The 27,494-nt window shown below is 36.8% G+C and overlaps 1 protein-coding gene across 1 annotated transcript in view; it reads right to left on the bottom strand.

Moving 5' to 3' along the window:
• LOC107588473 (brain-specific angiogenesis inhibitor 1-like) overlaps positions 1-27,494 on the bottom strand; it is a 70,956-nt gene that overhangs the window by 18,228 nt on the left and 25,234 nt on the right. Inside the window, exons 3-14 of the mRNA XM_016276574.1 lie at positions 16,615-16,773; positions 16,307-16,381; positions 15,730-15,834; positions 14,235-14,402; positions 12,694-12,858; positions 12,016-12,345; positions 10,804-10,905; positions 10,488-10,594; positions 10,215-10,409; positions 10,048-10,116; positions 9,493-9,601; positions 6,006-6,149 (exon numbers count right to left, since the gene is read on the bottom strand). Coding sequence (XP_016132060.1) covers positions 6,006-6,149; positions 9,493-9,601; positions 10,048-10,116; positions 10,215-10,409; positions 10,488-10,594; positions 10,804-10,905; positions 12,016-12,345; positions 12,694-12,858; positions 14,235-14,402; positions 15,730-15,834; positions 16,307-16,381; positions 16,615-16,773 — 1,728 coding nt within the window. The remainder of the gene's footprint in view (positions 1-6,005; positions 6,150-9,492; positions 9,602-10,047; positions 10,117-10,214; positions 10,410-10,487; positions 10,595-10,803; positions 10,906-12,015; positions 12,346-12,693; positions 12,859-14,234; positions 14,403-15,729; positions 15,835-16,306; positions 16,382-16,614; positions 16,774-27,494) is intronic.

The raw sequence follows: 27,494 nt of genomic DNA, 5'->3' as shown, positions 1-27,494 counted from the left end.
ACACACACACACACACACTCACACCCACACCCACACACACACACACACTCACACCCACACAGACACACACACACACACTAGTGTTCAAGAGTTTGAGATCAGAATTATTTTTTAAAGAAATTAATATTTTTATTCAGCAAGAATGTACTTTCTATTCATTAAAGAATCCTGGAGAAAATAAATGCATCATGGTTTACACAAAAATATTAAAATAATTCCTTTATACAACAAGAATGCATTAAATTGTTTCAAAGTTACTGTAAAGACATTTGTTTTTCATGGTTTCCACAAAATACTAAGCAGTACAACTGTTTGCAATATTGATAAAAAAAATATATATTATTTGAGCAGCAAATCAGCATATTAGAATGATAGAAGGATCATGTGCCACTAGAGTAATGGCTGCTGAAAATTCAGCTTTGCCATCACAGGAATAACTTGCATTTTAAAATATATTCAAATAGAAAACAGCAAATTGTAATAATATTTACCAAAATCACTGTTTTATTGTATTTTTGATCAAACAAATGCAGCTTTGGTGAGCATACAAGAGACTTCTTTCAAAAGCATTAAAATAATCTTACTAACCCAAACTTTTGAACGGTAACTTTTCAATGTATCATTTTATTTATATATATATATGTGTGTAAATATTTAGGTTAATTTTCACCCCAGAATCAGAACCAGCAATTAAATCATATTTTACATAAAGAAACTAAGGCTTATATTTTATCTTTTTTTCTTTCTTTTTTTTCTTTTGGGATGAAAAAAGTCATAAATATAAGAATGCATCCTTGCTGAATAAAAATGTATTAATTAATTAATTAATTAAATCTTATACAAGTTCTATGATTTATATATATAGGCTAAAGTGAGGCTAACTTTTCATGTATCACATGTACCACATTTTCTTTAGAAGTTTTATTTTATATTATATTATTATAACATCATAGTTAATATTCTAATCTTTAGGTGACATACAACATTAGTTATGCATCTTATGACTATACACCCTCAGTCTTTCTTTTTTTAATATTATAGGAGGAACTACTAAGAGGAAAAACTAAACAAGACATATCAAATCATGTGATGCAACTAAACTTGCAGATATCACTCACACAAGTATAAACAGATACACATAATTGGCCTGTTGGTTTGAAATGACAAAGTGATATTTCTTGTGCAAATGAAGAGAGCAACACAGTTGAAAAAGCGTGAGTGAGGGGAAAGGGCAGCGGTCCAGCCTCTGTAACACTCACACTGCATCACTGCCAGCAGAACCACCTGAAACAATGCACACACACACACACACACACACACACACACACACACACACAAAGTCCATCTGGTCTTCAAGCTACACTGCTCTACATCATGCCAAAACCTGTGGCAGACTGGCATGAGCTGTAAGGGAGAGAAAGAGTGAGAGTCTGTGGGGGGGTGCCAGGCGGCGGGCAGAGGCCACAGCTCCAGGGCTGCAGCTGAGGTCCCATGGGCAAGAACACAGACCGAGGGAGGGGGACAGGGGGCTGGGGGCGTGACAGTTTTGAGCTCCCTCGAGGTAATCGGGTTTCTGCTTGCCCACCCCTTTTCCCCTCCTTTTAATACACCAAAGCCATGATAATGCGAACAGATGAGACCCGAGAGGGCATTTATGGACAACACAAGGTACTAGAGGAATGTACATTGTTTAAAAAAAAAAGTTTTTAACTTTAAAAAATTGAGTTTGAGACTTTCAAGTCCACACAAAATATTTTCCAGTTTACGGGACCATTGAGCCACAAAGAAATGTGAATTACTTGAAACTACATAAAAACCCATGTTAGACCAACAGAATTCCCCAAAATGCTGTTCTGACTAGTCTAAAACAGTTAAGATAACAATTAAAGAACCTACATTTTGAACATTTCAAGCTGCATTGAAATTTGTAATTTTCTCAAGAATTCTTTATTTACATTGAACTTAAAAAAAATTACTTAGAAACAATTTTTACTCAGAAATTGCTAGTCAATTTTACAAATAATTACAAAGAAATAGCAGGTAACACATTGAATTAAATGTGCACTTTTGAAGTAGAAAGACGGAAATAATATTTTATAGTAAAACTTACTCCAATAATCTTTTAATTAATTTAAAATATGTTTTTTACAGTATGTTAATTTCATGTCTTTTTGCTTAATATTTTAAGACCTCTTAAGTAATTTAATTTATTTACCTAAATGTATATATAGTTTTACCATAATTTACCATTTTTACTTTTAATCATTTTTATTTCAACCATGACTTCAAACAACAAACTAACACTATAACATTTACGTATTTAGATTAAGGTTATTGATAAAACATATTCACAGATGAATTGTTACATAACAATAAGATCTGTAACATGCATTTAGAAAAAATCAGGTTTTAATAGTTTTAATTTCATGCCAACTTTTTAATAGTGGTGTTTTGTTTGTGAATGAATAATGTAGGCGAAAGAATCATAAAGTGTTCTTTTCAAGAGCAGAACCTGTGTAAGAATGTGTTTTGTTCTGTTACAATGTGTTTCATTGGATTCAGTCTATCAAATTTCTCTCTCATTCTAAATCATCTTTAATATAAAAGCTCATCCCAGCATGTCCAAAGCTTGACGACCTGTCAATCCAGCACTGGTGGCATGGCAACAGATCTCCCAATGGGAAAGGGAATTAAACCTAATTGCGTGTGATTGGCTCCTGCCGACTCCTGATTAAGTAGCAACTCCTCTATTAGCATAGTCGCGGGGGAAGAAGCATCTTAAATGACCTGTAACGTCGGACATGGCAAGGATTAAACAGCCTACAGCAATCAGCTCTCTAGCGAAGGAGATAAAATCCGTCAAACAAGCAGAGATTTGTTCCGAATGCAGTTTTCTACTGTTTGATTAGAGTAAACAGAGAAGAGACATTAAATTATTCAGAGATAAAAAAGGGAATGGAATGAGTAGAATACAGGCATAAAAATGGAATTTACTGATAAAATTGTTACATTTTATGAATTCGGGAAAAAAACCTGTGCTTCCCATATGAGCACCAAGGCTCAATGTGTCCGTGTACCACTAGGCCACTAGTGCTTACAAGCATATGTGTGTGCAGTTGTGTGAGACTTTGTGTGTCTTACCTGGTTTTCCAGTGACCAGGATGTTTTTAGCCACTTTGGCTTTGTCCTCTGAGTTGCGAGCCCAGTCCACCATCCCCCTCCACCCCTTCATGGGGAAAGTGATATCTGCATTTCCTGCGACAGGCCGCTTGTGAATACTCAACACTGGAGAGAGAATCCAGAGGGAACTGTAAGATCCATGGCAACACCAATATCCTGACTCACTGCATAGCGATCACATCTCAACTAGAGAAAGTGTCATGCTGTCAGATGACTCCCCCATACAAACTCTCTCAGCTCAAAAGCTCGATTTCATTCTCTTATGATCTCAGCCTTCTGCTGCCAGCCATATTCTCTGTACCACTTCACGACGACAGCATTTTAATCACTGAATGAATTCTTGAAACTTGGAAAAGAAGCATTTTTATTTATGAAACTCGAAAAATAAATCAGTGCAAATCTTTTATAAAGCCATTTGTACTTAGATCAGAATTATTTTTTAAAGAAATTAATATTTTTATTCAGCAAGAATGTACTTTCTATTCATTAAAGAATCCTGGAGAAAATAAATGCATCATGGTTTACACAAAAATATTAAAATAATTCCTTTATACAACAAGAATGCATTAAATTGTTTCAAAGTTACTGTAAAGACATTTGTTTTTCATGGTTTCCACAAAATACTAAGCAGTACAACTGTTTGCAATATTGATAAAAAAAATATATATTATTTGAGCAGCAAATCAGCATATTAGAATGATAGAAGGATCATGTGCCACTAGAGTAATGGCTGCTGAAAATTCAGCTTTGCCATCACAGGAATAACTTGCATTTTAAAATATATTCAAATAGAAAACAGCAAATTGTAATAATATTTACCAAAATCACTGTTTTATTGTATTTTTGATCAAACAAATGCAGCTTTGGTGAGCATACAAGAGACTTCTTTCAAAAGCATTAAAATAATCTTACTAACCCAAACTTTTGAACGGTAATGCATATATACTCTGTGTATATATATATATATTGAAACAATGCACACACACACACACACACACACACACACACACACACACACACAAAGTCCATCTGGTCTTCAAGCTACACTGCTCTACATCATGCCAAAACCTGTGGCAGACTGGCATGAGCTGTAAGGGAGAGAAAGAGTGAGAGTCTGTGGGGGGGTGCCAGGCGGCGGGCAGAGGCCACAGCTCCAGGGCTGCAGCTGAGGTCCCATGGGCAAGAACACAGACCGATGGAGGGGGACAGGGGGCTGGGGGCGTGACAGTTTTGAGCTCCCTCGAGGTAATCGGGTTTCTGCTTGCCCACCCCTTTTCCCCTCCTTTTAATACACCAAAGCCATGATAATGCGAACAGATGAGACCCGAGAGGGCATTTATGGACAACACAAGGTACTAGAGGAATGTACATTGTTTAAAAAAAAAAGTTTTTAACTTTAAAAAATTGAGTTTGAGACTTTCAAGTCCACACAAAATATTTTCCAGTTTACGGGACCATTGAGCCACAAAGAAATGTGAATTACTTGAAACTACATAAAAACCCATGTTAGACCAACAGAATTCCCCAAAATGCTGTTCTGACTAGTCTAAAACAGTTAAGATAACAATTAAAGAACCTACATTTTGAACATTTCAAGCTGCATTGAAATTTGTAATTTTCTCAAGAATTCTTTATTTACATTGAACTTAAAAAAAATTACTTAGAAACAATTTTTACTCAGAAATTGCTAGTCAATTTTACAAATAATTACAAAGAAATAGCAGGTAACACATTGAATTAAATGTGCACTTTTGAAGTAGAAAGACGGAAATAATATTTTATAGTAAAACTTACTCCAATAATCTTTTAATTAATTTAAAATATGTTTTTTACAGTATGTTAATTTCATGTCTTTTTGCTTAATATTTTAAGACCTCTTAAGTAATTTAATTTATTTACCTAAATGTATATATAGTTTTACCATAATTTACCATTTTTACTTTTAATCATTTTTATTTCAACCATGACTTCAAACAACAAACTAACACTATAACATTTACGTATTTAGATTAAGGTTATTGATAAAACATATTCACAGATGAATTGTTACATAACAATAAGATCTGTAACATGCATTTAGAAAAAATCAGGTTTTAATAGTTTTAATTTCATGCCAACTTTTTAATAGTGGTGTTTTGTTTGTGAATGAATAATGTAGGCGAAAGAATCATAAAGTGTTCTTTTCAAGAGCAGAACCTGTGTAAGAATGTGTTTTGTTCTGTTACAATGTGTTTCATTGGATTCAGTCTATCAAATTTCTCTCTCATTCTAAATCATCTTTAATATAAAAGCTCATCCCAGCATGTCCAAAGCTTGACGACCTGTCAATCCAGCACTGGTGGCATGGCAACAGATCTCCCAATGGGAAAGGGAATTAAACCTAATTGCGTGTGATTGGCTCCTGCCGACTCCTGATTAAGTAGCAACTCCTCTATTAGCATAGTCGCGGGGGAAGAAGCATCTTAAATGACCTGTAACGTCGGACATGGCAAGGATTAAACAGCCTACAGCAATCAGCTCTCTAGCGAAGGAGATAAAATCCGTCAAACAAGCAGAGATTTGTTCCGAATGCAGTTTTCTACTGTTTGATTAGAGTAAACAGAGAAGAGACATTAAATTATTCAGAGATAAAAAAGGGAATGGAATGAGTAGAATACAGGCATAAAAATGGAATTTACTGATAAAATTGTTACATTTTATGAATTCGGGAAAAAAACCTGTGCTTCCCATATGAGCACCAAGGCTCAATGTGTCCGTGTACCACTAGGCCACTAGTGCTTACAAGCATATGTGTGTGCAGTTGTGTGAGACTTTGTGTGTCTTACCTGGTTTTCCAGTGACCAGGATGTTTTTAGCCACTTTGGCTTTGTCCTCTGAGTTGCGAGCCCAGTCCACCATCCCCCTCCACCCCTTCATGGGGAAAGTGATATCTGCATTTCCTGCGACAGGCCGCTTGTGAATACTCAACACTGGAGAGAGAATCCAGAGGGAACTGTAAGATCCATGGCAACACCAATATCCTGACTCACTGCATAGCGATCACATCTCAACTAGAGAAAGTGTCATGCTGTCAGATGACTCCCCCATACAAACTCTCTCAGCTCAAAAGCTCGATTTCATTCTCTTATGATCTCAGCCTTCTGCTGCCAGCCATATTCTCTGTACCACTTCACGACGACAGCATTTTAATCACTGAATGAATTCTTGAAACTTGGAAAAGAAGCATTTTTATTTATGAAACTCGAAAAATAAATCAGTGCAAATCTTTTATAAAGCCATTTGTACTTTTCACATCAATGTGATGGAACAATTTACATACCAGTGGTTTTACGTATGATTTATACAGAAATGTGCACTGCCTAACCAACGTAACCAAGTAACCAACGAATTAATCTCAGCTTCAGAAGTTGTGTTTACAAGATACAGGGCCTACATAATGTTAGACATCATGTTTTTCTTCTACTATATAAATACAGTAACTAGACATCAGCACAGAGGAAATATATTTCAAATAAAAAACTAATCTTTTAAACTTCCTATTCATTAAAAAATACTGAAAATCTAAACACAGTATCCACAAAAATATTAAGCAGCTCAACTGTTTTCAACACTGATAATAACCAGAAATTCTTACTGAGCAACAAATCGGCCGTTTTCTGAAGGATCATGTGCTGAAAATTCAGCTTTGCCATCACAGGAATAAATGACATTTTAAAATATATTAAATTAGAAAACAGTTCTTTTAAATTGTAATATTTCACAAAATTATTCTTTTAACCACTAGGCCATGGTCCTGACATCACATTTGTGACCCTGGACCACAAAACCAGTCATAAGTAGCACAGGTATAACAACACATTGTATGGATCAAAATGATCAAATGTACTTTTATGCCAAAATAATTAGGATATTAAGTAAAGATCATGTTCCATGAAGATATTTTGTCAATTTCCTACCATAAATATTTCAAAACGTAATTTTTGATTAGTAATATGCATTGCTAAGAACTTCATTTGGAAAACTTTAAAAGTCGATTTTCTCAATATTTAGATTTTTGCATCCTCAGATTTCAGATTTTCAAATAGTTAAATCTCGACCAAATATTGTCCTATCCTAACAAACCATACATCAATGGAAAGCTTTCAGATGGTGTATAAATCTCATTTTCAGTAAATTGACCCTTATGACTGGTTTTGTGGTCCTGGGTCACATTTTTGCATCGAAATCTAGGTTGCAGCAGATACATTAAATTACTTGGTGAAAAAGAAGGGAACTGGCAGGCCAGATTTGATCAATGTACGTGTGTGCTAATTGTTACTAACTCTGTACAGTACTATTCATATTTTAAGTTCAAGTTCTTGTGCATTATTTTCCATCTATTGATGAATGTGTGGTGTTACATATACATCTGCATCTCAAAGCTTTGTGTGGGACTGATAGGTCATTGCTGTAGGACAGGTGTTGTCACAAAGGGAGAATCTGAGCTCATGGGCAGCTCAGTGATTCAGAGGTAAACAGAACCTCTCACACCCCCTTTTAAACTCTGCCAGCTGCGGCCCACAACGTATGACCATGAAGGTTCATCTTCCCGCTGTTTTTACGAACCTGGGTGCTGAGTAAACCATAGTCCGTTCTGTATGCAGGAGAGATGTGTGTGGTTTAGAGTGTGATTCCAAAGCTATAAAAATGCCTAGAGCTATACATATTTGGAAATCAGTGTGAGCAACATATCAGATTCATTGCTCAGGGATTGGTCATGATTTCCAAAGGGATATTGTCTGTTACTGCATTCTGATGAATATGAAAATGTTCAAGGTGTGTGAAAGTGTGTGTGAGTAATAGTGTTGGTGGTGATTTCAACTGATCATCTGTTTCAGCACCATCAAATGCCTAAATTGATTTGAATTAAACAAATTATATACACTATCGTTCAAAAGTTTGGGATCAGTACGATTTTTAATGTTTTTAAACGTTTTTAAATTAAAATTTTAATTTTGTAAAATATTATTGCAATTTAAAATAACAGTTTCTATTTTAATATACTTGAAAATATAATTTATTCCTGTAAAGCAAATTCATTTTCATCATCCATTACTCCAGTCTTCAGTGTCACATGATCCTTCAGAAATCACTCTAATATGCTGATTTTATTATCAATGTTGGAAACAGTTTTTGCTGCTTTATATTTTTTTGGAACCTGTGATACTTTTTTCAGGATACTTTTATGGATAAAAAATGAAAAAGAACAGCATTTATTCAAAATAGAAATCTTGTGTTACAATATCAAAAATGTCAAAATTTTTTATTTCTTTTGTGAATACTTTTATTCAGCAAGGATGTGTTAAACGGACATAAAAAGTGACAGTAAAGACTTATATTGTTAGAAAAGATTTCTATTTTAATAAATGCAGTTCTTAACTTTTTATTAATCAAAGAATCCTGAAAAAATTATCACAGGTTATAAAAAAAATATTAAGCAGCACAACTGTGTTCAACAATGATAGTACATAAGCATATCACGATTTCTGAAGGATCATGTGACACTGAAGACTGGAGTAATGGTGCTGAAAATTCAGCTTTGCATCACATAAATAAATAGTATTTTGAAGTATATTGAAACAGAAAACCAATATTAAAAATTTAAATAATATTTCACAATATCACTTTTTTTCAGTATTTTTGATCAAATAAATACAGCCTTTATGAGCATAAGAGACATTTAAAAATCTTACTGATTTTTTAAAATCTGACAAACATTTCAATGCCATTGTGTGTGTGTATATGTGTGTATATATATATATATATATACTGCGTTAGTCTAACTGAGACTTCATAGCACTTGCATATCATTGCTCTTTTGTTGATATTGATTGCTTCCATTGTCCTCATTTGTAAGTCGCTTTGGATAAAAGCATCTGCTCAATGACTAAATGTAAATGTAAATGTAAATGTAAATATATATAGGTGATTTTGTGGTGTTGTAATTAAAAGCACAAGCACAAAAAAGATTACAGCCATTTAAAACTATGAGAAAGGGTCATAGGTAATCACCCATGAAGATTTATATACATCCCCACACCTTGAATGTTTAAAAATGCCTTTTAAAAGACCTTTCCACAGTACTGGACACCATTCATCAGATGATTTATTACATTTCAGTACAATTTGCTTCATGTTCTCCAGTTCTTTTTTGGCTTTGTAGCTTCAACTTCTAGGCTGCCTGTCCAAACATTCAACCACTTAAGTACATGACCATCACCCTCGACATTATTGCAGTGGTGTAAACTGAACTAAATGTCAGTGAAAACTGACCCAGATTGTCGGTGACCTCATAAGTATCCTGGAAGTCCTTCATGCGGAGACTGATGACATCCACAAAGTCCTCCACTAGACGAAAAAGCTCCTTAACATTGGGCCCAAGCTGCCAGAAAGAAAAACATAGCTTCATGTTAAAATGTTTGTTCGTTCTTCTTTCAATATGTGATTCTGTAAGTGGATTTGAAATGTTATTGTAATAAATATTAGATTTTTCTAAAAATAACTGCTGCTGCTCAAGCTTAATGATATCCTTGCTTCAGAATGTAAACTGAAGCTTGCGTTAAGACATAAATTGTAAACTAACTAATGATCTAACTAAACAGCAGGAGACAAACAGCTGAAAGAAAGATGTGCAGCGAAGAGAAGAGAATTAGCCAATTAATCACCTTTAAAACCAGCTGAAACTTGCATAATTACTAAATGAAAGAGAGTTAGACGATGCCAACATTAAAAGAGGGAATGAGAGAATGATGAATGAGTGAGTAGAAGAATGAATGAGTGAATGAATAAACACACAGACATGGAGAGAGAGAGTGAAGGCTGACTCACCAGCTGTGCTTCCTCCCACCTCTCTCTGTTTTCCTCCATCAGTAAGTTACTCACTGATTGCACAAAATTCTGTGAACAAAACCACATGACAGAGAAACATTCAGGGGCATTTTGGGTCAAAACTGTTTTTTTTTTATTTAGAACTAAGCAAATAATGCTTCACTAACCCTCATGTCTGCATTACTGGGGCTGTAGTAGGACCTCCTAAATATCTCTGTCATGTTTTTCAGTATGTCCATGATAGCCAGAAGGTCTCCACTGTAGCTTGTTCCATCACTTGACGTCACCCTCAGCTTGGTCATGACTTCAGAGACCCCGTCTCCCACAAGCCCTCGTTGAGCCTTGGACAGATGATCTCTGGTCTTGAGTAGGTAAAAAAAAATCAACCTTAGCTTTGCAGACACTTTTACTAGCTAGAGCTTAGTTTGGACATCACCTACCAATGTTTGAATACTTCGGTAATCATTTGAGACGCATTTAATGTACGTTGGGTTCTCCCAGTATGCAATGCCTTCATCATCCAACGAACATCGCCGAAGAATTAGTCCTGCATCACAGAAATGGGTCGTCATTACCAGATTTTGAACAAGGATCGGTTAAAAACTGTATACTGCATGTTGTCTTGTTGGTTTTCTTTTTTAAACCAAGCTTGTGGAGCTGTCCATGGTCCTGAAAATGTCTCAGAATAGCTTAGAGGGTGATGACTGTTTAGGAAGTTATTGCGGCGTGTTCCTGTTTGCATGAGTCATGTCTTACCTACAGCATTCGGAGGGCAGCGGACAGCTGCAGTGTCCCCTGCAGGAGTTTTCTTCCAAACTACATTAGAGAAATTCTCTTCATCACAGATCTCATGCGGCTCTGCATAAAAACGAAGAAGTCATTAAATATGAAAAAACCTGACCAATGCCACAAAATGTGAACAAAGAAACAAGTAAGGTACAAAATTAAAACATAATTCTTGTTAAGTCTATAAATAGGGGTAAGTGATATAACCAAAAGAGTAACTGTATTTTTACGATAATGGTATATATCATAATATATAGTTATTTTTGCTGCAAATAAGGTTGTTACAATGCCAACATTTTAGATGCCATTAAAATTATATATTTTTTAATTATGTCAATGCCATAACAAAAACCAATACTAGCCTAACTAATACAAGTTAGGGTTGGGCGATGTCTACAGAGTTAGGGGTGTGCCTGAAGCGTGAATCCGTATTCAGAAAGGTACGGGAAAAAAAAGTGTTCTACGGAGCCACTAAAGGGACATGGTTAGTCGCTTGCTAGCGGTAGCCTGTTACATTACATTTCCTTTCCGAAAATGGAATTTGGATGCAGCGGATTGCGGAAAAGGGAGTGGGGGGGAAGGAATCACGATGCCGGCTCAATCTATCAATCATCTGTCGGCCCAACCCTAATACAAGTAAAAGGTTCTCAAGCCTACTGAAGACATGAAGCAGGTATATTAGGCTGCTGTCACTTTAAGAACTAATACATGGGCCTAATGTTCTAACTTAAGACAGGCATTTTGACATAACTTTGTGTATATTTGACTGTTTGAGTGAAATAAACTGCAAAAAAAAAAAAAAGTACTCATGCTGTGTGACAGGCAGCACAATAAGTTGCGAAAGACGTCTCAATTAAATACATGCGCACTGTTCTGACAGACTGTTTTAATTAAACTGTCTCTCAGAAATAAAACCATCTATCAGAACAGTGTGCAAGTACTGAATTGAGACCTCTTTCACATATTACTGTGCTATAGTGGTTTAAAATCTCTCCAAAGTTTAAAGTGTCAAAATGTAAAAACGCATGAAAAGGATAAAAAACATGCAACACTGCCGTGATAGAGATGGTAATCAAAAATGTATACCAGTTTTAAAATTTCAACCAGTTTACTGTGTCTACCAGTATATCGGTCACCCCTAGCAGAGAATGAGTTTTGGCAACATACATGTTATTGTCTCACCTGGACATCTCTTCTCATTGCAACGTCTAACTTCCTCTCTGTCCCCTGGGCATGGCTCCCCCCCAAAAAAGGGACCGTAACACACCCTCTGTCTTTGCTGGCTTCCTCCACCACATGTCTTGGTACAACCAGCCCAAGAGCTCCAGAGCTGCCATTGGCCATCCACAGGACACTCTCGAAGGAAGCAGTCTCTTGTCTGACGCCACTCACCCTGACACTCCAGACCCCCATACGAGGGCCCGTTACACTCCCGAGTGCGCTGCATTGTTCCATTTGAACAGGACGAGGAACAGTAACTCCAGCTGGACCACTCATTCCATACACCATCCACTTCAAGGTAAAAGACAAAGTTTCTGAGAATTTTTTAAATGTGAGAATAGAGGATACAAAGCAACATTAGGTTAACAAAAGAGAGGAACTTAAAGTGGAGCATGATAAGGGGACATTATTGAAAGATATATTGCAGGAGAAAGAGAGAGGAGCTTTGGGTTGCCAAACTCTAGTCAAGTCCACAGTGATTTAAAGCCTCACTTAATCACCATCATTTGCTGTGAACTTCACAATGGTTCCTTTCAATCTCTTTCTCTACAGTGCCTCACATTAGGCTTTAATTGTGATGCTTGATGAAAGTCATTAAATCTGTATGAGACAGTCTGTATTTAAAGACCCAAAGATCACCTGGGCATACAGCAATGTTGCAGAATTTGGTCTGTTTCTCTGGACCATCACAGGGGTTTCCTCCAAACTGCGGCTGCTTGCAGGAGCGAGTGCGGTCCCTGTACCCACGGCCGCACGTTGAAGAACACAAGCTCCATGGAGTCCACTCATCCCATGACCCGTGCACTGTAATCAGAGCGGCTAGGGCATGATTTATAGAGAGAAAAACGCACCTCGACAACACACAAACACACACGCACTAGGGTGAAACTAAAGAGGGTTTCACACTGACAACGATCTGAATTAATTTTATTTTCAACGTGAGTTGCCGATTTCCTGATGGCATAAGTAAGTTTTTGGGATGATATAAAGTTGAGAAAAGTTTAATGAGAGGCGACGTAATGGGAAGACTACCAATAGGAGTGCAGGCATTGGAGCACATCGATCAGTATGCATTGGTCATTGTTCATCTTGTTCATGATATGATGTATTGCTGCAATTTTACGAACATTTTCCACTCCATTTTTAGCAGCAAGAAAACTGATTCCCTGTCCAAACAGAAGAACATCTTATTTTTACCTGCAATACATCATATTTGTGATCAGATGTTCAGAACCTATAACCATTTACATAGCCCACAAATAATGTTATGACAGGAACGCCTACTAGGAAAGACTATGATGCCCAAGACGGTTCACTCGTATTGCTATAAATTGGAAAAACTGCAACACACAATATGGCGGCACTAGTAATAGGAGTGACGCCATCGAAATAAAAGAGTTATTAGGCATTTTGCCCTGCAGCTATTGTTAGACACTCCACTTCCCACAGAAACCAGACCTGAGACTCGTGCTTAGGGCTGCGCATGTGCATTGGCATTGATCAACCAGAAAGTTTTTGATCAACCAGTTTTTGAGATTTCAGATTTTCCCCATTCGATTCGATCTTGCGCGCCAGGATCCACATTGCAAATATAGCCGCCAAGTGAACTGACTTTTGTTCCAAGAGGCTTTGGTACTAGCTGCCAACAATACAGCAAAAAACAGCTGTCAGTGTGAACAGAGATCTATAGGTAGTATAAAACACAAATTTACATGGAACATTTAGTATGCCAAAAGCAACATTTTTGGCTGCAAGTTCTGAATGTTAGAGAGCAAATCATTCTTTTTTCTGCATAAAGTGATTAGCACGTAATACAACATTGAGCTTGGCAAGACACGTTGTTATCTAGGTAACACTTTTGTCTAGCCCCCTGAGATGCTGAAATGGTAGAATGAAAAGAGATTGAGAGAGAGACCATCCTACATGCAGTGGGAACTATAGGGAATTTGCTGACAATGCTGCACTTAAACCAATTATCATCTTACCACGGCTCTCCAGCATCCAGGGTTGAGGGGGGAGCAGCCGTACATGGAAGCCCAGGAAGAGTTAGCCTCAGGTGGGCCGCGGCTGGAGGGTGAGTGGGCAAAGCTAATGGACCTGAGTGAAGGTGGGACGGGTGACGGGAAGTGGATAAGGAAGATGGTGGGGGTGAGGAGAGGCCTGAGGTGGGCTGTGCTTACCTGGACACACAACAGTGTTATTGCAGGGTCTCTGTTCACGTAGCGGCCCGCTGCACTGCGTGCTGTACGGCACCGAGACGCATAGGCGTGTGCGGCTCTGCCAGCCCTCACCGCACGTGGTCGAACACACGCTCCACACAGACCACTCCCCACCCGACGGAGGATCCACTGAGAGGGACGGGGGGAAGTGGGGATGGGATGGGGTAGGGTAGGGAGCAGAGGAAAGGGTAGGAAAAGGGCCAAAACTAATTAGCATGCGGGATTAGCCACCTTATTTAACAGGGGAAGATCGTTTCATCGTTGACTCCATATCCTCAGCATTTACCCATAATAGAAGTTCATGCTTTAATTTTTGGGATATGTAAGTCAGCCTTCTCTACGAGGATTTCACAAGGCTACCCAATAGATCAGACTTTACTATCTGAGCAACTAGGAAAGCCAAGGAATCATGTGTTAAATGTCCAATAGGAAGCACTTGGTTGTCTTGACAGTCCAATAGTTAATATGGACTGACATGGCTGTCCAATAGAAAGAGTTAGGCTATCATTACATCAAGTGGAACGAAATGGAGAATCAAGAGTGTCCAATAAAATGATATTGAATGTCAAAATGAAACGTGATAAGGAGGGAAGGATTTCACCTCATTCTGACAACATTAGGGGCAATAAACGTTTTAGTTTTCATACTAAAACCCTGCATACACATATTTAATAATATGCATATACATGAGCGTTTTATTTAATCTCTGAAACAATCAGTACGCAACTTGTTTGTGTACCATTTATTTTAGCATTTTGCATAAAAATGTGTACATATTATTAATGCTGCTTCCGAAAGTAACATAAACATTGGTAAAATCGTGCACAGCATTTTTTGAATATACGTTCTGATTCATAGAAAAACTGATTTTTACTTTTTGATGTACAACTTAAATATGAAGCCACAGCCTCTATTTACTAATTCATTGTGATTTCTGATTTGTAACACATTGGAATGAAATAGCAGAATTTTTTATTTATTTTGAAGTGACAGGCTCATATCGGTGTAACTGTAAAAATGAAAGACAAATTCATGCAGTGCTCACAAAGAAAAGACAAAATACTCGGGATTCCATCATATTAGTCCAATATGTCTTTTATATTGAAGCATGCAAATCATACATCACCACCCCCAAGCAAGGTGTGCCTTGTTCTCGTTTGTTTCATAATAAGAGGTTATGACCCTTTCAAAATACTTTTAACTTCCTTGTAAGCAATGGTGTCCATGATTCATGGATATCTCGATGTTCCTCCATGAACCATGCCATAATACACATGACAAAGACAAACAAAACATAAATCACACTGACAGAAGCATAAAAAAACAAGGCCATAGCCACATACGCATCCAGTCTACTCCCCTGTATGTGGACTAGTGAGTGAAATGCTTGCAAGTGTGTGTATGTGTGTGTGTGACCCCAAGCAGCAGAGGAGGCTGATGCCACCTGTCTTCTTACCTGTTTGCGAAGACTGCTGTCCGCTGCGGGTCTTATCAGAGTCCTCTCGTTTACGGCTGTCCACCGAGCGCAGGGATTGGCTACGAGTGCCAAGTCGGCCTCTGCCTGCAGGATGGGGTGGGGTTAGCAACTACAGTCGAATTCTGATTGGCCAGTGCTGTGCGACCTGAATATCTAGACCAGCATCAGCCATGCTTGGGATTTTGTGTGAAGTTTAAGGTTACATCGCTGAGTAGAAGTGAACCTGTGTTTGGTTTGATACTACTCTCCATGCGAACGCGAGACTCTGTGAGAGTTTGGACACTTCTAGGCTTGTGTGACCTCGAAACGTGTACTTTGAACACCAACAAACGGCAGGAAGTGTGCAGAAAGAGGGCAAGATGGAGCGAGCAGTGGATGGAGGATGAAAAATAAGCAGACCATGCGGAACGGAGACACAGACAATCGAGGTGAAGACATCTGCAGCCGATGGCCTTGACCATGGAGTGGGTTATTTACTCATGGCCTCCATCCAAACTGAGTGAATATCTACTCACTACAGTCACATTCAAACTGACTTGGTCAGTGACGCCCTTACCAAGCATGGCCTCTTGCATTTCCTTGTATTTCACTGGACTTAAACCCTTGCCTTTAGAGGAATACTGCCTGTAGCCTATGGGTCCAATGAAAAGCACACAAAAACGCTCATTCTATCATCAGTCTAGCATTTTATTATCGTTATTGCTCTATATTGTGTCACACAGGAAGCAGAACATCTTTTTTAACAGTGAAATGTAAAGAATGTAAAAAATGAGGTGTCAGATAGTGATAGAGAGAGAAAGCTAGAGAAGAAGTGGATGTACGAACAGTCACGTGCAACGTGCATGAGCCTAGAATGCAACTTACCGATGCACGGCTGAGAGTTGCAGGGACGACCTTCCTCTAGAACACCCTCGCACAGGTATGCCTCCTCAGGTGGTGATTGACAGGTGCGTGTGCGCGACTGAACTCCGCCTCCACATTCACTGCTGCACTCCGCCCAGTTGCCCCATCCACTCCAGCCGCCTGTATTAAACCCACACACAGACACGAGCACAGTCCATGTGAGCGTAATTTCAAAGAAAAAGCCATTTATTAATACATTTTTTGTGACACAAATTAAATTTCCATCCCTGCTAAGCAATAATGTTCTGATTTCGTAATCCATTATGATGGCACTAAGATGTAGAAATGGACCCATAAATACCAGAAGGATATGAGTCCCTGTGTTCTGCTCCCTCATGAATGTTTAATAGCAGACATTGCTGCCTGTCTGATCCCGGAGGCCCCGACAAATATGTATTAATCTGCATGAATAGAACATGAAGCTGGACCATGTCCAGCTGCAGACATTTTTAATTACTCACAAATCAATTGTACGGGGGAGGGTATGTAATTCTACACTCAGTGCCGCTCTACCCGGAAAATGAGAACTGAAATGAAAGTGAGAAAGAATCAGATACAGCCTATATTTAAAATGTCCATCAAAAGATTTTAGCATATATTACATGAGGATGGTCCATGCAGACAATGTAAAGATCAATTAATGGAGCCAATATTAGCTACATGTCAGAGATTATAATAAAAGAAGAAATTTCAACAAACCGGTTAATATAGAAGAAAAAAATGTCAAGTGGTGTATGTATAACCAAAAATAAAATATTTCCTTAAACTGCATCAGTTTTTTTAGAAGGTGAAAATAAATGTCAAATACTATGTTGTCTTTCTTTTCTTTTCTTATGAATATCATTTATTATGAATATCATTACATTTATAACATTTTAAACAAATTACAATAAATGCATTTCATATAAGAGTTATAGCCTTTGTAGTATTATTTAAAGAATATTTATTGCATGTATACAGTATACACTAAAAAAAGGTGTAGGATTTACTTTTCACTACAATTTTCACTCAAAAAATTCTAGTAATTGCTAGTAAATTTCACAAATATTTATGAAAAAATTATGAGTAACACATTGAATTAAACATGTCAAGTAAATTGGACTCCACAAAATGTTTGTTTTATTTACAACTATGAAAAATCCCCTTTACATTGTATGGTTTATATTTTATTAAGATTTTTTAAAAGTAGCAGACAAAAGTAGATGACACACACATACAATTTAATTTAAACACCAAACAATGTTAATTCAGAAATTGAAAGCATGATCATTAGAAGTGGAATAATATGTATGAATTATATATTTAATGTATTTCTGAATACCTTAATAAACCCAGAGAAAAAGAACATGGGTGTCACGCCATTGACCCTAATATCAACTGAACACTTCCGACCGTTACATTCGAAGCATCCCTCATGCAAAGCCCGAGTTAATACATTACGCCACATAAAGGCCAGACATAAAAACAATTTATACCTTTTCTGCAGCACTGATACAAATCTGCTGGCAAGCGAGTGCTGAAAAGCAGAATCAATATCTATTTGTTTGAACAGGATGAGCGATTAATGGCAAATTGTTTACTTGGGGTGCTGAGATTGGCTTTGCCTCATGTTGCACACATTCACCTGATAAAACATAACGGATTCTAATCTTCAATGCCTCGGCCTTGAATATACAATCAAATGTCCTCCTTGCACAGCAAGTGACAATCGCATGCAAAATGAACCGGGACGGCTCTCAGCGTGCTGCCCTGATTAATCCCATCCACCAATCACGCTTCAAGTCAGATGGCTTCATCAACCAATCGCACGTGGCATAAACAGCTTGCACAGCCAATCCCTGCTCCACGGGGGACCATAAGTGGTAAAAATCAGTCTTAAAGGGATAGTTCACCCAAACATGAAAATTCTGTCATTAAATCTAGCGTAGCGTTAGTTCTGGCAGGTCACGTTAGTCAAGCTCGCATCAGCTGACTCTCAGCTGATTCCCATCAATCTATGGGAATACGACACCTACACTGTAAAAAATGACCGTGAATTTAATGGTAAAAGACTTTAAAAATGCTACAGTAAAAACCTGTTAAATGGTTAACGGTAAATTCCCCTACTATATACGGTGAAAACTGTATTGGACATTAATTTTATGCTAGTATACCGTTTTTGGAAGTGAAAAAGACTGTATAATTTACAGTGATTAACCGTAAATTGACATTCCCAGAATTCCCTGCGTTACATTTCAAATTTGATGTTTTTTTGTTGAAATAACTATGTTTCTTCTTAGTTTTTTCTTATCAGTTTTGTATATTAGGGTTGTGTGGTTCACCTAATGTTGTTAAATTAATGTTTATTGCATTAGTTCAGTTTCATGTGTGTTACCATGATGGTGTTTAGTGTTTGTGTGAATGACACACTGTGCAGCTTCTATATATGTTATTATTTAAAAGCTACTTGTGATGGGCTTTTGTTCATCATATGACTTTCTCATCACCACCTGCATTTGGTGGTTATCAGTGTATTACAAAGGTCCATGCAGACAATGTAAAGATCAATTAATGGAGCCAATATTAGCTACATGTCAGAGATTATAATAAAAGAAGAAATTTCAACAAACCGGTTAATATAGAAGAAAAAAATGTCAAGTGGTGTATGTATAACCAAAAATAAAATATTTCCTTAAACTGCATCAGTTTTTTTAGAAGGTGAAAATAAATGTCAAATACTATGTTGTCTTTCTTTTCTTTTCTTATGAATATCATTTATTATGAATATCATTACATTTATAACATTTTAAACAAATTACAATAAATGCATTTCATATAAGAGTTATAGCCTTTGTAGTATTATTTAAAGAATATTTATTGCATGTATACAGTATACACTAAAAAAAGGTGTAGGATTTACTTTTCACTACAATTTTCACTCAAAAAATTCTAGTAATTGCTAGTAAATTTCACAAATATTTATGAAAAAATTATGAGTAACACATTGAATTAAACATGTCAAGTAAATTGGACTCCACAAAATGTTTGTTTTATTTACAACTATGAAAAATCCCCTTTACATTGTATGGTTTATATTTTATTAAGATTTTTTAAAAGTAGCAGACAAAAGTAGATGACACACACATACAATTTAATTTAAACACCAAACAATGTTAATTCAGAAATTGAAAGCATGATCATTAGAAGTGGAATAATATGTATGAATTATATATTTAATGTATTTCTGAATACCTTAATAAACCCAGAGAAAAAGAACATGGGTGTCACGCCATTGACCCTAATATCAACTGAACACTTCCGACCGTTACATTCGAAGCATCCCTCATGCAAAGCCCGAGTTAATACATTACGCCACATAAAGGCCAGACATAAAAACAATTTATACCTTTTCTGCAGCACTGATACAAATCTGCTGGCAAGCGAGTGCTGAAAAGCAGAATCAATATCTATTTGTTTGAACAGGATGAGCGATTAATGGCAAATTGTTTACTTGGGGTGCTGAGATTGGCTTTGCCTCATGTTGCACACATTCACCTGATAAAACATAACGGATTCTAATCTTCAATGCCTCGGCCTTGAATATACAATCAAATGTCCTCCTTGCACAGCAAGTGACAATCGCATGCAAAATGAACCGGGACGGCTCTCAGCGTGCTGCCCTGATTAATCCCATCCACCAATCACGCTTCAAGTCAGATGGCTTCATCAACCAATCGCACGTGGCATAAACAGCTTGCACAGCCAATCCCTGCTCCACGGGGGACCATAAGTGGTAAAAATCAGTCTTAAAGGGATAGTTCACCCAAACATGAAAATTCTGTCATTAAATCTAGCGTAGCGTTAGTTCTGGCAGGTCACGTTAGTCAAGCTCGCATCAGCTGACTCTCAGCTGATTCCCATCAATCTATGGGAATACGACACCTACACTGTAAAAAATGACCGTGAATTTAATGGTAAAAGACTTTAAAAATGCTACAGTAAAAACCTGTTAAATGGTTAACGGTAAATTCCCCTACTATATACGGTGAAAACTGTATTGGACATTAATTTTATGCTAGTATACCGTTTTTGGAAGTGAAAAAGACTGTATAATTTACAGTGATTAACCGTAAATTGACATTCCCAGAATTCCCTGCGTTACATTTCAAATTTGATGTTTTTTTGTTGAAATAACTATGTTTCTTCTTAGTTTTTTCTTATCAGTTTTGTATATTAGGGTTGTGTGGTTCACCTAATGTTGTTAAATTAATGTTTTTTGCATTAGTTCAGTTTCATGTGTGTTACCATGATGGTGTTTAGTGTTTGTGTGAATGACACTGTGCACCTTCGATATGTTATTTTTTAAAAGCCGCTTGTGATGGGCTTTGATTCATCATGTGACTCTCATCACTACCTGCATTTGGTGATTATCAGTATATTACAAAGGTACAAAACAGATTTCAGCATGTCAATAGGTTGGTATATTAACATTATATAAGTTAATGAAATTACGGTATTTAACTGTAAATTTAAGTTAAAACCATAAAACCTAATTCCTGTAACCACAGCTGCCGTTTTTTTTTACCGTAAATTTTTTTACGGAATTTTTTTACAGTGTATCTAAGCATTCATTAGGGATGTAATGATTCACTCAACTCACGATTCGATTCACGATTTTGATTTCACGATTCGATTCGATTCACAATTTTTTTTTTTTACAAAATGAGATTTAAGACAAATTATAAATTAAATGTGTCCTTTTATTATTGCTTAGACAAAATACTGTACGTTTCTTTGTGAAATTTAAATATAAAACTATAATAATATACTAATATAGCACTTGCATATTATTGCTCTTTTGTTGGTTTTGATTGCTTCTATTGTCCTCATTTGTTAGTCACCTTGGATAAAAGCGTTTGCTAAATAACAAAATTTAAATTTAATGTAAATGTAAATAACAAAACTAAATTTAAAATTTAAAACAAGCCCAAAATCAAATAAATAAGTAATACAAATAAAAGACATCTCTTCATATAAACAAACTAAGGCTTTGTCTGTGCTCTTTCCATGTAAAATTAGAGGTAATTTCTAAATTTGAAGCAAAAACAGAATGGGTTTAACTTCAGTTGTGTGAAACTATGCATAAAAAATATCTGCATGAAACCGAAACAGCAGAGCTGAATGAGACGCAGATTCACTCTCTGCCAGCAGGTGGCGCTTAAAGTGTTTCCTTGGTTTCCGCTGTAAACAAAGCAGCTGCACTTATGAACTTTAATAAGCAGGGCTCCAGACTGCAACCATTTTTTGTGCAACTAAATTTTGTGTGCGGTCGGTCAACTCATAAGCGCTTCAATTTCTGTTGCATATGAGAAACATCAAAGGGCAAACGAAACAGCGCTTAGATAGTATACCTATTCAGCTACAGCAAAAATGACGCGCATATTGAGGAAACGATGGATGGTTTTCAAGCGAAAGTCAAGTAAATGAGTGCTTCTCAAACCAGAGAAGGTGAACATGCTGGTATTCTTGTGGGGGAAAAAACATGCAAGCACTGTCACCGTTAGTTTTACTTTTCTTTTTGTTTTCATTTTTTATTTACCTTAAGCTATGGAGGCTCTCTTTTATTTATTTATTTGATTCCTCAGTGTTTGCTAAACGTTCTGTAATTTATTAGTCGGTATATAATACAGCATGTGGTGTGTGCCATGCCTCATCTTATTCGTTTTTGTTAATAAACGTTTTATAAGCTAGTTTGTCATTGTATCTTACTGATTTATTGTTGTTGTGCTTTTTGATTAAAAATAACAATGAATCCATCTTTTGTTTTAGTCTTAAAAAATGAAAGGTGTATGTAAGCAAAACAGTGACAACAAGATCGCGAATTCGAAAGTGAAAGCATCCGAAGCCCGGACTTAACATTCACAATTTTTTTTTTTTACAAAATGAGATTTAAGACAAATTATAAATTAAATGTGTCCTTTTATTATTGCTTAGACAAAATACTGTACGTTTCTTTGTGAAATTTAAATATAAAACTATAATAATATACTAATATAGCACTTGCATATTATTGCTCTTTTGTTGGTTTTGATTGCTTCTATTGTCCTCATTTGTTAGTCACCTTGGATAAAAGCGTTTGCTAAATAACAAAATTTAAATTTAATGTAAATGTAAATAACAAAACTAAATTTAAAATTTAAAACAAGCCCAAAATCAAATAAATAAGTAATACAAATAAAAGACATCTCTTCATATAAACAAACTAAGGCTTTGTCTGTGCTCTTTCCATGTAAAATTAGAGGTAATTTCTAAATTTGAAGCAAAAACAGAATGGGTTTAACTTCAGTTGTGTGAAACTATGCATAAAAAATATCTGCATGAAACCGAAACAGCAGAGCTGAATGAGACGCAGATTCACTCTCTGCCAGCAGGTGGCGCTTAAAGTGTTTCCTTGGTTTCCGCTGTAAACAAAGCAGCTGCACTTATGAACTTTAATAAGCAGGGCTCCAGACTGCAACCATTTTTTGTGCAACTAAATTTTGTGTGCGGTCGGTCAACTCATAAGCGCTTCAATTTCTGTTGCATATGAGAAACATCAAAGGGCAAACGAAACAGCGCTTAGATAGTATACCTATTCAGCTACAGCAAAAATGACGCGCATATTGAGGAAACGATGGATGGTTTTCAAGCGAAAGTCAAGTAAATGAGTGCTTCTCAAACCAGAGAAGGTGAACATGCTGGTATTCTTGTGGGGGAAAAAACATGCAAGCACTGTCACCGTTAGTTTTACTTTTCTTTTTGTTTTCATTTTTTATTTACCTTAAGCTATGGAGGCTCTCTTTTATTTATTTATTTGATTCCTCAGTGTTTGCTAAACGTTCTGTAATTTATTAGTCGGTATATAATACAGCATGTGGTGTGTGCCATGCCTCATCTTATTCGTTTTTGTTAATAAACGTTTTATAAGCTAGTTTGTCATTGTATCTTACTGATTTATTGTTGTTGTGCTTTTTGATTAAAAATAACAATGAATCCATCTTTTGTTTTAGTCTTAAAAAATGAAAGGTGTATGTAAGCAAAACAGTGACAACAAGATCGCGAATTCGAAAGTGAAAGCATCCGAAGCTTAACTCCCATTCACAAAATTATAAATAATACTACTGATGATAAAGAACGGGTTGAATGTTAACAACTTTCGTTTCCATATAACTATAAACTATGAAAAAAGTTAATCAGCATGCATTGAATAATCCCATGTTGTAGCGCAAAAAATAAATAAAAATATATATATATATATATATTGCGACCAAATCATGTGCTCGTGCGACCAGCTGAGAAAGTTAGTTGCAAAAGAGCGACCAGCGATCCCTAGCATTCATATATAAGGTCCCTCAGTATTATCAGCAGTTTTCGCATTGCTCAATAGCTAATTACCCTCCTCCATCCCCAACTCCTCCTCTGTCAGTCAGGATTCAGCCTTCTGATTCTCCTTTGAATCAGACTAATTCTAAAATGTATACATAACATTATTGAACTTTAACGATATCTGCAATACATTTATATTGGTTCTGTTCTGTTTATCCTGGGGGGTTTATCACTGCTCTCCCTGCTCTCATCCATGCTAGGCTGCATGGATGCGCAGGGAGTTCTTGCCCAGAACAGAACCATACCGCCAATCCAAACTGTATGCTAATTGTCAATCATCTTTGACGATAGTGGTCCTAACAGAATTACTCACCCTCATGTCGTTCCAAACCAGTAAGACCTTCTCTCATCTTCGGAACACAAATTAAGATATTTTTGATGCATTCTGACAGCTCTCTGACCCTCCCATAGACAGCAAGGGTACTACCATGATCAACGTCCAGAACATCTTACTACGTTTCTGGACGTTGATCGTGGTAGTACCCTTGTTGTCTATGGGAGGGTCAGAGAGCTGTCAGAATGCATCAAAAATATCTTAATTTGTGTTCTGAAGATGAACGGAGGTCTTACGGGTTTGGAACGACATGAGGGTGAGTAATTAATGACAGCATTTTCTTTTTTGGGTGAACTAACCCTTTAAATAAGCTTCTCAGCTTCTATGCTGAATAACTTCAACCTTATTTAAAACAAATGCAAGTAAGGAACAGTGAAATGACCAGGGTGAGAATATTCGTAAGGCAAACAATCTTTAGAAAAGCGAATAAGAATAAAAAAAAGTCCAGATAGGAAAAAATAATACTCCATTTGGAGATAAGATTTTCTCTCTCTGTGAAAAACGATGGGAGAGTATGACCTTTTTTTTTTGGCTCAATAATCACGGGCTGAAGGAGAAAAGGGGGGGGGGGGAGGGGGCAGAATACTATAGTGTTTTCTTTCTCTGTCCCCAAGGACATTTTATTATGCTTTCAATAATTTAGTGTGCTTCTCTTGTTCAGTGGTTGCTCCCTTACATCCAGACTCTTTGCAGCAGACGCTATATCATCTTTAAACTCTCATATTCGTCCTCTGCTCGAATGTTTCTTTCTATTCATCAGCCCTTCCTCTATCATTCTGTCTTTTCGCCCGTTTTTCAGATTGCAGCTGCAGCACGCACCTGCTTTTCAAAGGATGAGTGTGTGGATCTACATCATTCTGCCCATTAGCAAATATCATCTTGGCTTACGAAAACCTCAAAGTGACCTTCACTTTCCCTCAATGGTGAACAGAAGGTCTAATAACGGCTCAAGTGACAGTGATCCGAATTCATCAATACAAGATCTCACCATAATCTCACCCCCTACAGCCCACTCCGTATCTCCTACGAAACCAAGGTCAGTCAGTAAGTACATCTAAATGACACCCTACATTCGACTTCATGCATTGTTTTCTGGTTGCTTACGTGCATTAAAACAGACCGTGGGTCAGTGATGGAAAGCGAAACATGGGAAGTGCTGACACCCAGAGGATGCTACAAGTCATTGGCATCCATGTCAGCAACAAAAGAGTGTGCAAGCAAAATAAGAGAAATAAATAGAAAAAATAAATAATATATATATATATATATATATTGTCTGATCTCTTTATAAATTGTTCATTTTGTCTGATCCCTTTAAAAAAGTTAATTTTTTTATTAATGTAGGAATAAATATGGATTTCTGGAAGTGTTTGAGCAAAAATAAATGAGCCATCCATTATCTTGCACCTTTTTCTCTCTGGCCGTCTCTATCTGTCCCTCTGCTGGCTGCAGCTCACAGGTCTAATCCACTCTTCTGTGTGTGTGTGTGTGCATTTCTGCTGTCAGTACCCTGCTTAGAATAAATATTTGAACAGCTGTGCTTACACATCTCATTGATTAACCTCACTCCAGGGGCAGGAAACAACCTCGGTTTGCACCCTTGCCGCCTCGCATAATCTTTCCCGTCTTGCACCGCAGTGCTCAAAAAGGCCCACGCAAACCAACTCTCAATTAAATAACCACACATTTCCTACACATGAATTTTAACATGGTTTCTGTCAATATGTGGGGGATTATATTGACCAACAGCTCCTAATAATTGCACAATTTTCCTTTGATATTTTAGTTGACTTGAAACTGTGGAATAATGTTATTCTATCATATTTTGACAGATTTATCTGAGACATTCAGGCAGCAGGTGATGTACAGTATTTAGCTCTTAATTAAACCTTTTGATGTGTATTTAATTAACTGTATCTAGAGATGGTATTTAATTCAGAAATGACCATAAAATAAAATAAAGGCAGCAAATGAGCTTGAAAGAAAGATTGCTGAAATGACATCAACACTTTTTATTTACTAATAAAATAAATTTTATGTATATTAAAATGTTATAAGCTCCAGCATCCCCCGCAAGAGAGGATAAGCGGTTTTTGAGAATTAATTTTAATTAATAACATTAACATTATTGTTAACATTATACATTGCATACGTTTTTATGATACATAAGTGTATCCTGCTACTATTTATTAAATGCTTTTTTTTATCAATGAGCCAATGAGGGTGTGACTGACCATGTCACCGAATATAAATATATATGCCTGTAAATACATGTAAATATTTTCAAAATATATACATGCATGTGTGTGTATTTATATATACATAGTAAATATACACAGTACGCACACATATGTTTTGTAAACAAAAACTTTTATTTTGGATGCGATTAATGAATAAATGTAAATATAGGCCTAAATGATAATGTATGTAAACATAAAAACTAGTCGTTTATGCGCGAGATGCTGAACATGCAGCGATATATTGGACAAAAATGTCGGTCTTCCACACACAAAAAAAGTCTGGTTGTGGAACAGGCAAAACTCATGCTGTGTGAAATGGTTTTTATAATGTTTAAAATAGATTCGGTGTCTGACTTCCAAAGGAGCTTTGTAATAAAGAATTCTGTGGGGAATTTAAAGAAGCAGCAAAACGCTCGCTGCTTCCAACAAGTTCAAGTTCAGTCTAGCGTTGGGTCGTTCTTGAACGATTCGTTCATTTTGAACAAATCTTTAATGTGACTCGGGAAGAACGAGTCGTTTCGGGGAGTGATTCGTTCAGTCGCGCATGCGCAACATCCTATAGTTTCTGAACTGGAATTAGTCAAGTAGTTCACCTGGTTCGAGTCTTCGGGTTTATTCCGAGTTGTTCGTTCATCACGTGACAGCCCCATAAATTGAACCAATGCAGTCTGAGCCGGAAAGAGAATTGATTGGGCTTGTTTGAGATGAGCAAATTCTGCCCAGAATCGATCACTGGTGATCACCGCGAGATGCATGCCGGTTAGAAAAGTGTCCGAGTTACGTCCGACTTGCTCTGATGTCATGCTGACGTGTGCCAAAAAACTCTCGCGACGGCGAGGCGGCTGTGTCGGATTGTGCAGTCG

Source organism: Sinocyclocheilus grahami, unplaced genomic scaffold, assembly GCF_001515645.1.
Source record: "Sinocyclocheilus grahami isolate Dianchi unplaced genomic scaffold, SAMN03320097.WGS_v1.1 scaffold104.1, whole genome shotgun sequence".
NCBI lineage: Eukaryota > Metazoa > Chordata > Actinopteri > Cypriniformes > Cyprinidae > Sinocyclocheilus > Sinocyclocheilus grahami.
This window is presented reverse-complemented; position numbering and strand designations above follow the sequence as displayed.